The sequence below is a fragment of the Mastigoproctus giganteus genome, chromosome 2 (genome assembly GCF_048544385.1).
Source record: "Mastigoproctus giganteus isolate SK-2022 chromosome 2, ASM4854438v1, whole genome shotgun sequence".
Classification (NCBI taxonomy): Eukaryota; Metazoa; Arthropoda; class Arachnida; order Uropygi; family Thelyphonidae; genus Mastigoproctus; species Mastigoproctus giganteus.
Window position 1 is genome coordinate 17,839,888 of NC_143576.1, and position 13,153 is coordinate 17,853,040.

At 36.7% G+C, this 13,153-nt stretch overlaps 1 protein-coding gene across 1 annotated transcript in view; it reads left to right on the plus strand.

Moving 5' to 3' along the window:
- The window catches only part of Pgm2a (phosphoglucomutase 2), a 184,905-nt gene that overhangs the window by 70,843 nt on the left and 100,909 nt on the right, over positions 1-13,153 (plus strand). Inside the window, exon 8 of the mRNA XM_090390365.1 lies at positions 2,490-2,587. Coding sequence (XP_090246491.1) covers positions 2,490-2,587 — 98 coding nt within the window. The remainder of the gene's footprint in view (positions 1-2,489; positions 2,588-13,153) is intronic.

Below are 13,153 nucleotides of genomic sequence, written 5' to 3' on the forward strand. Positions count from 1 at the left end.
AGTGGTGGATGCAAAGTAATATTTACATGAAGTGAATTCTTGTACATTTTACTATGCCACTTTTCCTAAAATGTCGTGTTCTCCAGAGGTTTGCTGAATTCAGGATTACTTTAACCTCTGGCAGTTTTATGTACCAAAAGCTTAATGAATCCATTGCCATTTTTTTTTTTTTTTTTTTTTTCCCCTTCAGTAAAAGACTGTTCAGGTAAGGTCTATAAGTGCCCTTTGAAAATTGGTGACATTTCTTATTACAAGCCTCTATACAGCTCAAGTGGTATTGCAATAGTTGACCTGTTTGAGATTTGGGTGTGCAAAAATAGTAGTGATTTGAGAAATGGAAGGGTGTTGCTAGGTAAATTGATACTGCAAGAAAGAATATCCTTCAAGAGAAATATAACATTTATGTTTCAAATACAGATTAACAAATGTATTTTGAGAGTTAAATGCATCCAAAATTTATTTTGGTACTAATTGGATGGAACTTTAAGTTAATCACATTAAGCAGTTTTATTAATTTAAGTTAGTCTGGCTTTTCTTCTTTTTTTTTTTGCCTGATAGATATATTAGTAAATTAATAAGAGGAGTTTACCTCAATATAGTACGTGGAACACTTCCGTATGATACCCTCCAGAAATTAAAACGGAAAAAACGAAAAAATCGACAACTTACCGGTAAGTTGTCGATTTTTTCGTTTTTTCCGTTTTAATTTCTGGAGGGTATCATACGGAAGTGTTCCACGTACTATATTGAGGTAAACTCCTCTTATTAATTTACTAATATTATTATCAACGTAGAACATATTGAGTATTACAGCTCTGATTCATACTATCTGATAGATATATATATTTATATAGCACAATTCCCCATATGGCCAGAGTATCAAACCTATATACCAGGGTTTTAGCAAGAATATCAAGAGCAATTGTCAGCAGGTGATCTACCTTGCATACTGTGAATTTGTTTGCCTAATTTCTTCAAAAATGGTGCAGCCACTGCATTAAAATTATTTGTGTGTTTGCTCTAGTGACCTTCAGTTAAGTTAAAGGCATGACAAAACGACATTTGGTGGCATTTGCACATACTAAATCACAAACAGATTTTGAATGTGTGTGTGTGTGTGTGTGTGTGTGTGTGTGTGTGTGTGTGTGTGTGTGTGTGTGTGTGTGTGTGTAGACAAAAAAGGTAATTATTTGTGTATTTGGTAGGGGAGTTGAGCTATCAGGTGTAATAACCATGGAAGAATTAAGAGAACCTGTATGCTAAAAAACAAATTACCTGAAATAAAATTCAATTAAAATAAGCATAATTATTGTAAGTACCTAAAGCTGTGAGTCCTAGGACTTTAACTACTTCATCTGGGGTCGGCAGCAAAAATTGTAGGAGCCACTGCAATAAGCCAGTTCTCTGTTTCTGTTATGATGTACACGTAAAAAGTATACATATACATCATAGCCAACCCAACAGAGACCAGAAGGAAGAATTAAAAGAATAAATAAACTTTAAAAAATAAAAAAAAAGTAATAAATAAATAAGTTCATTCCGATAGAATCCTGTGGGGCAAAACAAGAAAACTTACTGTCTGTATGGACCGGAAGACGTTGAAAGTCAATGGGGACCAAAGGGGAGAGAGCGAGCCAAATGTACACGTGCAGTGTATATCTGTCAGTTGAAGTAACCCTGTGTGGTGGGAGGAAAGTGTGAATTCATAAACAGGAACTGTACCTGTTTGACGGGGAAGTGAGCAATTAAAAGATGAGGCAAAAAGCCAGCAGAGGGAGAAACAAAAACTGACAAGAGTCGTGTGGAAAAGACACTAAACTTTGTATTAGAAGAAACAAGTAGCAATAATAGAGAAATAGCATCTCGATATTGCTTTCGGCCAGCCTAATTGCTCACGAGAAATAAAATGTAGTAAAAAAGAACAGCAGGAAGTAATTGGAATGGAGTGAATAAAGTAGTGCTCGAGCTGTCCGTGGTTGCAGACCTGTACTACAGTTGATTCCTGGACAGATGACTGGACAATTGCCTCATGACTTACAAGGTGTCAGTGGATATTATAAAACAGCTGAAGTGGAAAAAATTCACCTAAGAAAATTTGTACTATGACACATTTTAATAGCCAAGATAAAGATAAAATTTTTTTACTCTTTGGAGAGAACAGTCTCCAGTTTAGTGAAATTGGAGATTGTTTTCATATGACATTTTTACTGAATTAAGAATCAGAAAAGTTCATCTTAGTGTAAAATTAAATTTTATCAAAAAATTCTACATTATATTTTCATGATTATTGATGATTTTAAATGAACCTTCTTTCATGCCTGTACGAGCTGTCCAACAACATATATCTAATTATATTATACATGTAAAAAGAAATAAAAATTGAGAGATAAAAGAAAGAATTGGTAAATAAAATGCATGTTTTAAAAGATATTTTAAAGATTTAAGCAGGTGCTGATATTTGTTTCATAGTGTATTCTTTAACCTTTTAGGATCTGTCCATGCAAACAGCAAATGCTAATAACAGTTCAATTATCTTGGCCAATGATCCAGATGCAGACCGTTTAGCAATTGCTGAAAAACTTCCAAAGTAAGCAAAGCTCTGTGATTTATTTTATGTTGGTATCAAGTAAATTTTATTTAGCTGTTTCACAAATATTTACATGTGTATGTTTATCATGCACATACATGTTGCAGAAACTCATTGGAGGATGTTGTGTATAACCCCAGGGGCTCACATCTGGTGAGTATGGGCTTGGCACACCCAGGGTCCTGAGAGATGGATATCATCATTCTTCTCTTTCTTGGTGATTCCTTTTTACTTCTGACTCTTGTTTTCTCTCTCTCTCTCTCTCTCTCTCTCTCTCTCTCTCTCTCTCTCTCTCGGTAATTCAAAATGGAGTAAAAGTGTGTACCTGTTGTCTTCCTTTTACCCATGGAAATTTGAAATAATATCTGCATATCTGTACAAAAATTGGAAACATTTTATGTAATTCAGATTCAGAAATTTGATTAAATTAAATCAGATGATACATAAATAGATGTAGAGGATATTATTGCATCGTAAAAAAGTAATGACTTGTTAGAAGATAGTAAACAAATGGAAAAAAAAGACACTTCTAAAGGTACAGTGGATTCTGTTTTAAATTGGTCAAATGGTTGAATTATAAGAAATAATAAATTTAAAGCAATTATTTTTGATTTTGATAATAATCGCACTATAATATTGAATTATCAAATCAGAATAAGAAAAGTTAATATTTAAAAGTATTTATGCATACAATTTTCAACCTAATCCAACTGAAGTCCGTGAAAAAAAAATTTCTCTATGAGATCCTGCTCAATAGGGTGAATCCACTCTTGAAAAAGCTAATATTATGGTTGTTATTATTATTAGTAGTGGTAATACTAGTAGTGGCATGTGATGCAAGAAAGCAAGCATATAAACCACCAGCCAGAAAGAAACAGGGGGAAAAGAAAAAAAACTTCCTGCATCACCTGTCCGTCCCCTCCAATAATTTGTCTAGTTATTCCTTCAATTTGTTCAGATTATCCATTTTCATAACAACAGATTGAAGTTTGTTCCAACAAACAACCACCTGCTGGCTGATGACAAACCTCCATGCATCTGTTCTGCAACCATCCTTCCTCAGTTTGAATTATTCACCTCCACCTATTTGTATAGTCTGAGCAAGAGGAAGAAGGCGCCTCCGTAGCCAGGTGGGAAGGAGCAGCAGTGCATAGCACAGGCTTCTTGATTAGACCGGGGTTCGAGCCCGTCACCACCAAATACGGAGGATGTGGAAAGGTCAGGGAATAACCACCGCATATCCCGGAGCAATATGGCCTTAGTTGCTAATGCTCCTAAAAACCAACTAACTAACTAGCAAGAGGAAGAATACCATCAGTATGGGCGTCCGCATAAAATTTTCCAGGGGGGGGGGACAAAACTTGGAGACATAATTACATCAGTAAATTTATTTAATTATTTAAATCTTCTTCTTTATCTTCACCTTCTTCCCACTTTTATATGGGGTCGGCATTTCCGTCCTTAATTCTTTTCCTCCATTCCTCCCTATCCTGAGCTTCCTGTCTCCTCCATCCTCTCTTTTAAATCCTCTGCCACCTTGTCCTTCCATCTCAGCTTAGGTCTCCCCCTCTTCCTCTTCCCTATCACCTCCAACTTTTTACACCTCTTCCCCACATACTCCTCACTTCTTCGTTCCACATGTCCAAGCCACCTCAACCTAGATTCCTGCATTTTTTTACTCAGAGGCCCCCACCTTAACCATACCTGTGATGTAGTCATTTCTTATCCTGTCCTTCCTCGTCACACCACCCATCCATCTTAGCATCCTCATCTCCGCCACTTCCATCTTCTTCTCCTGGGCCCTTGTAATCACCCATGTCTCAGCACCGTACATCAATGTGGGTCTAACCACAGTTTTATACACTCTTCCCTTCATTCTACAATTTACTTTCTTATCACACAGCACCCCACTCATCTTTCTCCAGTTCAACCATCCGCATTGCACTCTATGCTGTATTTCTGCACTCATTCCTCCATCCCTCTCAATGTTCGATCCCAGATACTTAAATTTTGAAACTGATGGTAGCTTTTCCTCCTGCAGTTTTATAGAACTCTCATCTTCTCCATTCAATACCATATATTCTGTCTTTGTTCTACTTATCCTCAACGCTTTCCTCCAATTTCTTCTCTATCTTTCCTTGGTATGGTTCGCACAGTACGATATCATCCGCGAACAGCATACTCCATGCTGCTATACTCTTCACTTCTCTCACCAACACATCCATTACCAGATCAAACAGATATGGGCTAAGAGCTGATCCCTGGTGCAGTCCAACTTCTACAGAGAACCCCTCAGTCATACCTACACTACTCTTAACCTGAGTCACCGCTCCCTCGTACATTTCCTTCACAAGCCTTATGTACTTTTCTGATGCACCCTTCTTCCTCATGCATCTCCATACCTCTTGTCTGGGCACTCTATCATATGCTTTTTCCAGGTCTATGAATACCATGTGCAACTCTACTTGCATCTCCCTGTATCTTTCCAAGCCGACCGGGCTAGCCGAGTGGGTAAAGTACCTGCCCGGCAACCCAAGGTCGCGGGTTCGATTCCCGCCTCGGGCTTGGATCAAAGTACTGCAAAAACCTTGGGAGGTGCAATATGGCCATAGAAGCCGATGCGCCAACAACTACCAAATCAAAAAAAAAAAAAAGTATCTTTCCATCACCTGCCTTAAAGCAAAGATTGCATCTGTTGTTCCTCTTCCTGTCATGAAACCAAACTGTTCCTCTCCTATTTCCATCTCCTGCCTTATCCTTCCTTCAATTCTTTCCCAGATCTCCATCGAATAAGACATTAACTTTATTCCCCTGTAGTTCCCACATTCCTGCACATCACCCTTTCCTTTATAGATTGGCACAAGTATACTTTCCCTCCACTCATCGGGGTATCCTCCTGCTGCCACAGTTTTTCCATAAAATCCCATAGGATATCGATCCCTTCTCCATACTTCTGCTGGTATCTGATCAACACCTACTGCTTTCACCCTCTTCATTTTTCTGAGTGCACTTTCCACTTCTTTCCTGCTTATGCCTTCCACTACTCTTTCATTCATCTCTCCATCCTCGCATAATGCTCTTGAGTTTTCCTCATTTAATAACTTCTTAAAATAGTCTTTCCACCTTTCCTTAACTTTCTCCTGGTCCTGTATAACCACTCCCCTCTCATCTTTTATCTGTTTTATTGATGAGAAGTCCTTTTATGCCTTGTCTCTTGCTTTGACTATTCTCATCAATTTCCTATCTCCATCTTTCCTTTCCAGTTCCCCATAGGCCTTGTCCACTGCCCTCGCCTTTGATATTGCCACAGCCCTTTTTGCCTCCTTATTTGCTAATTTATATGCTTCTTTATCTTCCTGGCTACCTGTTAAATCTCATCTTTTCTTCATCTCCTTTTGTTTTATCACTGATTGCACTTCCTCATTCCACCACCACCAAGCCTCCTTTCCCTCCGGCACCCCGCTTTCCTGATGTTTTTCCCAACAATTCTTCTCCAACTTTCCTTATGATACAACTGTTTAACTTCCACCACTCTTAGGCGCCTCCGTAGCCAGATGGGAAGGAGCAGCAGTGCGTAGCACACGCTTCTTGATTAGACTGAGGTTCGAGCTCGTCACCACCAAATACGGAGGATGTGGAAAGGTCAGGGAATGACCACCGCATATCCCAGAGCAATATGGCGTTAGTTGCTAATGCTCCTAAAAAAAAAAACAAACAACAATCCACCACTCTTGCACGTCTTCCGGTAACTTTATTTCTTTTAGCACCTTTTCCCTAAACTCCTTCCTCAAACCCTCCTCTTTCAATCTCCACCATTTTATCCTTTTCTCCCTCTGTCTTGAATATTTCCTACTTTTGTCCACTGCAACCTCGCAATCGACCACAAGCAATTTTTTAAATAATTATTTAATTAAACAAGTAGATTATAGAATACAGTGTTGCATCAATACAAAAATACATACATATATAAATTTACAATATAAACGAAACAAGAATATATATAATAATTTCAATAATCACATATCATATAAGAATTGCATTCTCTGTCTATCGCTTGCAAATCTATTGATGATATTTTCAATAAATTTCTTCTTTACTGCTTCCTCTTCTAGTTTCTTCCTGTGCACACTAATCATACATAAACCTGATAAGCAAGTTTCTGAGATAGTCGACCCCTTAACCATGTTTTCACACATCTCAAGGTGCTGAAACTTCTTTCAATGGTACAGGTCGTAACAGGTAATATCATACCAATAGTTATCACTGAATTAATAGAAGGGAAATAGTCGCAATGTTCCGAAACTTCTGGTAAATTTTGGGGAATATCAGTCGATGAACAAAAACAGGAACACGTGTTTTATTGCTGCAATATATGCCGAGTGGCGAAACCGGCCAACCAGTAATAAAATTTTAAGGCAGACAAAGCGTCCCATGGCCGAGGGTGTAAGATTACATCTCAATCACTTTTATGATTATAATTTGTAGAATTTTTTATGCGATCACAGGGAGGGGCAAGTTCCCCGTTTGTCCCCCCCCTCTGCGGATGCCCATGACCATCAGCATTGAGCTTGCTCAATCCATTCAAAGTTTAAACACCTCATTCAGATCACCTCACAGGTGCCTTGTCTCCAGACAATGCATTTTGCAGAATTTGAAGTCTTTCTTGATAGGACCACTCTTTTGTTCCATTCACCAACCTCTTTGCCCTTCTCTGGACCTGTTCAAGCAGATCTACGTCACTTCCTAAAGTAAGACCAATACACCTGTACTTGAGATGTGACTTAACCATTACCTTGTACAACAGGATAATCACCTCCTTATCCCTGCTAGCAAAGCTCCTGAATATCATTGACAAAACCCCACGTGATGTCCTGCAGTTTCTCTGCACTGCTCGGAGAACTTCATATCTGACTGCCCAATTATCCCCAGATTTTTTTTCATTTTTTGACTACCCTGAATGTAATACCACACAGTTGGTACGTTAAGGATTACTGCTACCAATGTACAATACTTTGAATTTGTCAATATTAAACTTTAATTGCCATTTGTTAGTCCGCATGCCTAATTTTTTTAGATCTTGTTGCAGTACGCTTACCCTGATTACTGTCATTGATCACACTGCCACATTGCAAATGTGGACATTAAGACTGATATATACATTCAACAATACTATTAATAAATTTGAAAACAACAATGGGCCCAGCAATGAACCCCCTCGGGGAGTGTACTAAAAACATTAGTCCATGAAGAGCAGTGTCCGTTAATAACTGCTCTCTGTTTTCTCCCACTGAACCATTCCTTTATCCAGAGTAATAACTTGTCCTTAATACCACACTGCTCCAATTTGTGCAGCCATCTTTTATGTGCAACAGTATCAAAAGCTTTTCTGAAATACAAGTATATGATATCAAAATTATTTTTTGTATCCAGTTCCTTGTTAATGTGTCAGAGTATTCAATCTCATTAGTCAGACAAGATTGTCCCTTAACAAATCCATGCTGTGACTGCAAACTGCATTCCTGTCTAGACGGTCCTGCATTGCTTCTTTAATCAGATACTCTGTTATTTTTCCCCGAAACTGAAGTTAAACTAATAGCTCTGTAATTACTGATGGTACCTTTTCTTCCTCGTTTGTGGATCGGGGATACATTCACACATATCCAGTTCATAGCAACCTCCCCTGAATTCAGAGATGATCTCGTAAAAATGGCTAAGTGTTTGCTTACCTCCTTTGCTGCCTCCTGTAATATAATTGGATAGATCCTTCCATCCCAGGTCCCTTATGTTTAGCTTCAACAGTTTCTCTTCCACTTCTCAGTTATTACAAAATCATTTATCTCCCTTTTCGATTTTGATGAACTTCTGCCATTCCCCTCCCTGAAGAACTCTTGTTTGAATGTAGATGTAAAATACCTATTCAATTTGTCAGCAACCTGGGCAGGATCATTGATAGTTAAACCATTGACATCAAGTGAATCAATGGGATTCAACCCCTTGCTTCTACTGTTAGTATAAGTAAGGAAGTCTTTGCTACTTTTCTTTACATTCTTTGCCAGAGATTTCTTGTAATCTGCTTTAGCTTGCATAACCTCCTTTGTGACTTGATTACAGACTAGTTCATATTTATCATAGGCTTCTGTATCACCTGATAATATATATGCATCCCATGCATTTTTCTTCTCTGCCACTGTTCTCATCAATTCATCTGATATCCACTTAGGTCTAAGTGTGGAACAGTATTTTTTAGTTGGTACGAAAAGCCTAGTAACATTTGTGATTACTTCCTTGAATGCTTCCCCATTTAGAATCTGCTGTTGGTAACATCCAGAGGTGGTCCCGTTGTGTAGAACAGTGATGGGCAAACTTTTTTTAGGAGTGGGCCAAAAAAAAAAAAAAAGAAAAAATTTTGGCAGGCCACTATAATTTATTATAAAACACAATAAAAACTCAAAAAAAAATAGTGTATTTTAAAAATTCTTTAATACTAATGCGGTGAATGAAGTTGTGACTGCATTTCTAAAAGTTCCTCATAATCTGGTTCGAACTGGGATGTACTGATTCTGAGAAATGAAGTTAAATGCTTATCTGTCAGTCTGTTTCTAATACAACTCTTTTGAAGTTTCATTGTAGAAAACACCTGTTCACATATATAGGATGAAGCAAACATAGCACTAACTTTCTGGGCGTGAGATATCAGATTTGGGAAACTTGATTTCGACAAAGACTTGTGGGACATTGAGAAACAACTGTTTGAGGTGATTGTTAGATTGCAATTCAATTAATTCAAGCTGCAAGTCCGGTCTCACGACTTCACAGTCCACATTAAAAGGCGTGCTGGAAATATCCAAGTCTTTTTCAATGGCACTGAAGTCTTGAAATCTTCATTCAAATTCAAGATGAAGTTTTCTCAGGCCATCTTCATAGCTCTTAAGCTTGTCTTTATTTACTGGGGCTATTGAATTTAATCTCGGGAAGTGAGACAAGTCATTCTTAGCTATCTGATTAGCAAACAGAACAAGTTGTTTAAAACCTCTGAGATGGCCCCAGATATCGTCGATAAATTGATTTTTTTCCTTGCATTTTGACATTCAACTTGTTCATGTGACAGAGATAATCTGTGAAAAATGCAAAGTCCAAAAGCCATGCTGTATCTTTCAATATTTCACACTCCACAGACCACTGTGTCTCATAGAAGAATGACACTATCTTGTCTTTCAGCTGCCAAACTCACTCAAAGACACGTCCTGCACTCGGCCACCTAACTTTCGTGTAATACAGCACATCAGAGTATTCAGATTGCATGGACTCAAGAAAATCTCAAAATTGTCTGCGATTAAGCCCACAAGATCGAATAGTATTTACAAGCTTCACGATTACATCAAGCACAAGTTTCATATTCAAGGCAGATTTACACAGGCCATCTTGATGTACAACACAATGTAGAAAGACAACATTATTCCCATGGTACTTTTGATTAAAGATCCCAACGAATCAGATTTTTTACCTGTCATACTTTGTGCTCCATCGGTCGTAATATTACATATGTTTGTCATGGGTACTTTCAATGTTGAAAGCTCTTCCTGAAATTCATGAAAAATATCAGACCCTGTTGTTGTTCCTTTTAACGACCGCATACATGCATGCCAATTCCTCAGTAATAGAAAAGTTTTCATCAAAACCTCTTATAAATAATACTAGCTGAGCAATATCATTTATATCAGTGCTTTCATCCATAGTAATGGAGCAGAATTTAAATTGACCAATCTTTGACTCCAACTGTGATGTCATATTTTTATTTATGGCTTTGACTCTAGAAGTCAGTTTTTTGGGATAAGCTTACAGTTTCAAAATCTTTTTTCTTGTCAGGACATAAAACATCAGAAACTTGGAGCATACAGTGTTTAACAAACTCCCCATCAGAGAGAGCTTTATTACTTTTAGCAATATTGTATGCTACAATACAACCTGCATGTGTAGCTGCTTTCTGAGAACTATTTTTTTTTCTTAAAAAAATTTTGGTAACTTGATAATTTTTTGCGAAGATCTTCTACTTTTCATTTCCTTTCATATTCGGACATTGCTTTGTAATTGGAATTTTTATGCTTAGAAGTGAAGTGGCGGGAAATGTATTCTTTGAAGACTGCTACGGTTTAATTGCAGATGAGACACAGTGGTTTATCCTTTACAACTGTGAAAAAGTACTTCCAAGTCCATTCATCTTTGAAAACACGGCACTCTGAATCAATTTTACGTTTTTTAGTAGACATTTTGGGGGTTGAAATATTTTACTAATATCCACAATAAAACTCACAAGCACCAACAACAATACTATTTTTAATAATTTCACTATCATGACAATAACATTCAACATTTATGAAGTTGGAATGCATCGGCCTGTCCGCCATCTTTCCATTCAATGGTAGGTTGAATTCGTGGACAAATATTAGCGCCTCTGTTGTCATTAATATAAACTCTTAAGCGGTGTATCCAAATTCTTCTTTCAAAATCTTGTTTCTATTTTTTTTTAATTTAAATATAAAAGCAAATAAGTATATTTTAATAATTTTATACATATTTATTAGGGCGGGTTCCATTTTTTGCATATGCAAAAGTTTTTAAATCAATTTCTATATAAATTATCACAACTATATGTTGCATATGCAAAAAATATTCAAATTTCTTTGTAAATTTTCGCATATGCAAAAAATGGAACATGCTCTTAAATGCATTTTTTTTAAAACATTGAAATCGAAAATTTCTATACTATTGTTTTAAAATCTGTGGCGGGCCAGATAGAACCTCTAAGTGGGCCGCAACTGACCCGCGGGCTGTAGTTTGCCCATCACTAGTGTAGAACTTAAAGAATTTCTGATTTCTGAGTCTCTTGTGGTCACCCACGAAAGCTGATTTATCCAGTAATTCCACTTACTGTCTGTATTCTTATCATAACATCTCTGTTAACTTTTACTACTATAAAAGTAACAGTTAACTTCTTTTGTTCATTTTGAATTGTAGTTAGCATTAAAAAGTCAATTTATATCATGTAGCTCTTGTAGGACTCATCTACCATATCATACTGGTAAACTAAAATACTTTATTGAGGAAGGGGATTGCCTTACAATTATAGAAGTGGAATAATAATTTTATGTACTCGTATTATTTACTATAGAAGATGTTTCAATTAAAAGGAACCAGTGTTTTTCATACATTAAGTTAGTGTGTCATCTGCACCTTTGTTGTGCTATTTGTGGCAAAATTTTCGAATAAATGTTCCTGTTTAGATTTTATAACTTCTCAATTGAAACTATGCGAATGCATTGCCATTTTTGTTTCCCATCCTTGGTTTAATCTAAAATCATTGGTTATTTCATAAATAAACTAGTTGCATTTGAAGGGGGTGAAAAGAAAAAAAAAAAAAAGTGACTGTATATAAAAGTTGTTTTTCAATATGCCCAATAAGCTGTATAGAGTAGCTAGAAACACTAACATGTCATGCCTCCTCATACATACCGACAGTGACAAAATAAATAACATTTACATGAAATTATTTTTTAAAAAAAAGGAATTTTAGATTGGAAGGCTACAGTTTCATAAATAAAAATTTAACAAAAAATCAAAGTAATGTACAATAATAAATTCAGTGTTAGGAAATAAAACAGTAAATGAAATGGATATTTTGGGACATAAAGATCAGTGTCAAATTGCTTTTAAAGTTGACTATCCATAACATTCAACAAAATTATATAACTACTGCAGCCTTCCTTTATTCAAAATAAAGGAAACAACAGATTCAAATAATATTAACCTGATAGCAAAAGATCAGAACACACACACACACACACACACACACACACACACACACACACACACACACACACACACACACACACACAAAATTTACAACATTCAACAGACACAATTCCCGCTACTGGGAATTGTGCTTGTTGAAACCCATTCTGGTGTAGAAATACTCTGTCAGTCTCATTTTACTTGCTGTCATGGAAAAATATTATGAATTTGACTTGCTATAAAGTTTGCTACACATCAAAGTCCAACACAGTCTTTGGTTCCAGTACAATAGCACCCCCACTACATTGAACTGTGTGAGTACAACAGGAGAGTATTATTATTTGAAGGTGAGCACATGAAATTTGGAGATGTCTCCTGGCCATGTTCTCATAAACTTATCCCCTCCATCACCACCCTTAGACTTCTTTGAGATTTGTTAAACAAAAATTTACGAACACCCATTGACAAATTGGGCATTGCATCCAATTTGTCAAATTGCATATTTTATAGTGTCGCTTTTCCAAGACTCAATCAAATCTATTTTTTTTTTTGCCGAAACAAGTTTCTGAATAAACATTTTGCGATAACGACATTTCATACTCCCCATCACGGTCCATTAGGCCAAGGGCAATTTATGACTACTGCTAGCATTAGCACATACCATTATAGTGATGCAATCTTTTATCCCGGTGCCATATGTTCAGTCATTGAGGCCAGTCTTTTGAGGTAGTGCCTTCCAATTAAAGCCAGTCTCATCAGCTATTTCCTTCTGTAGTT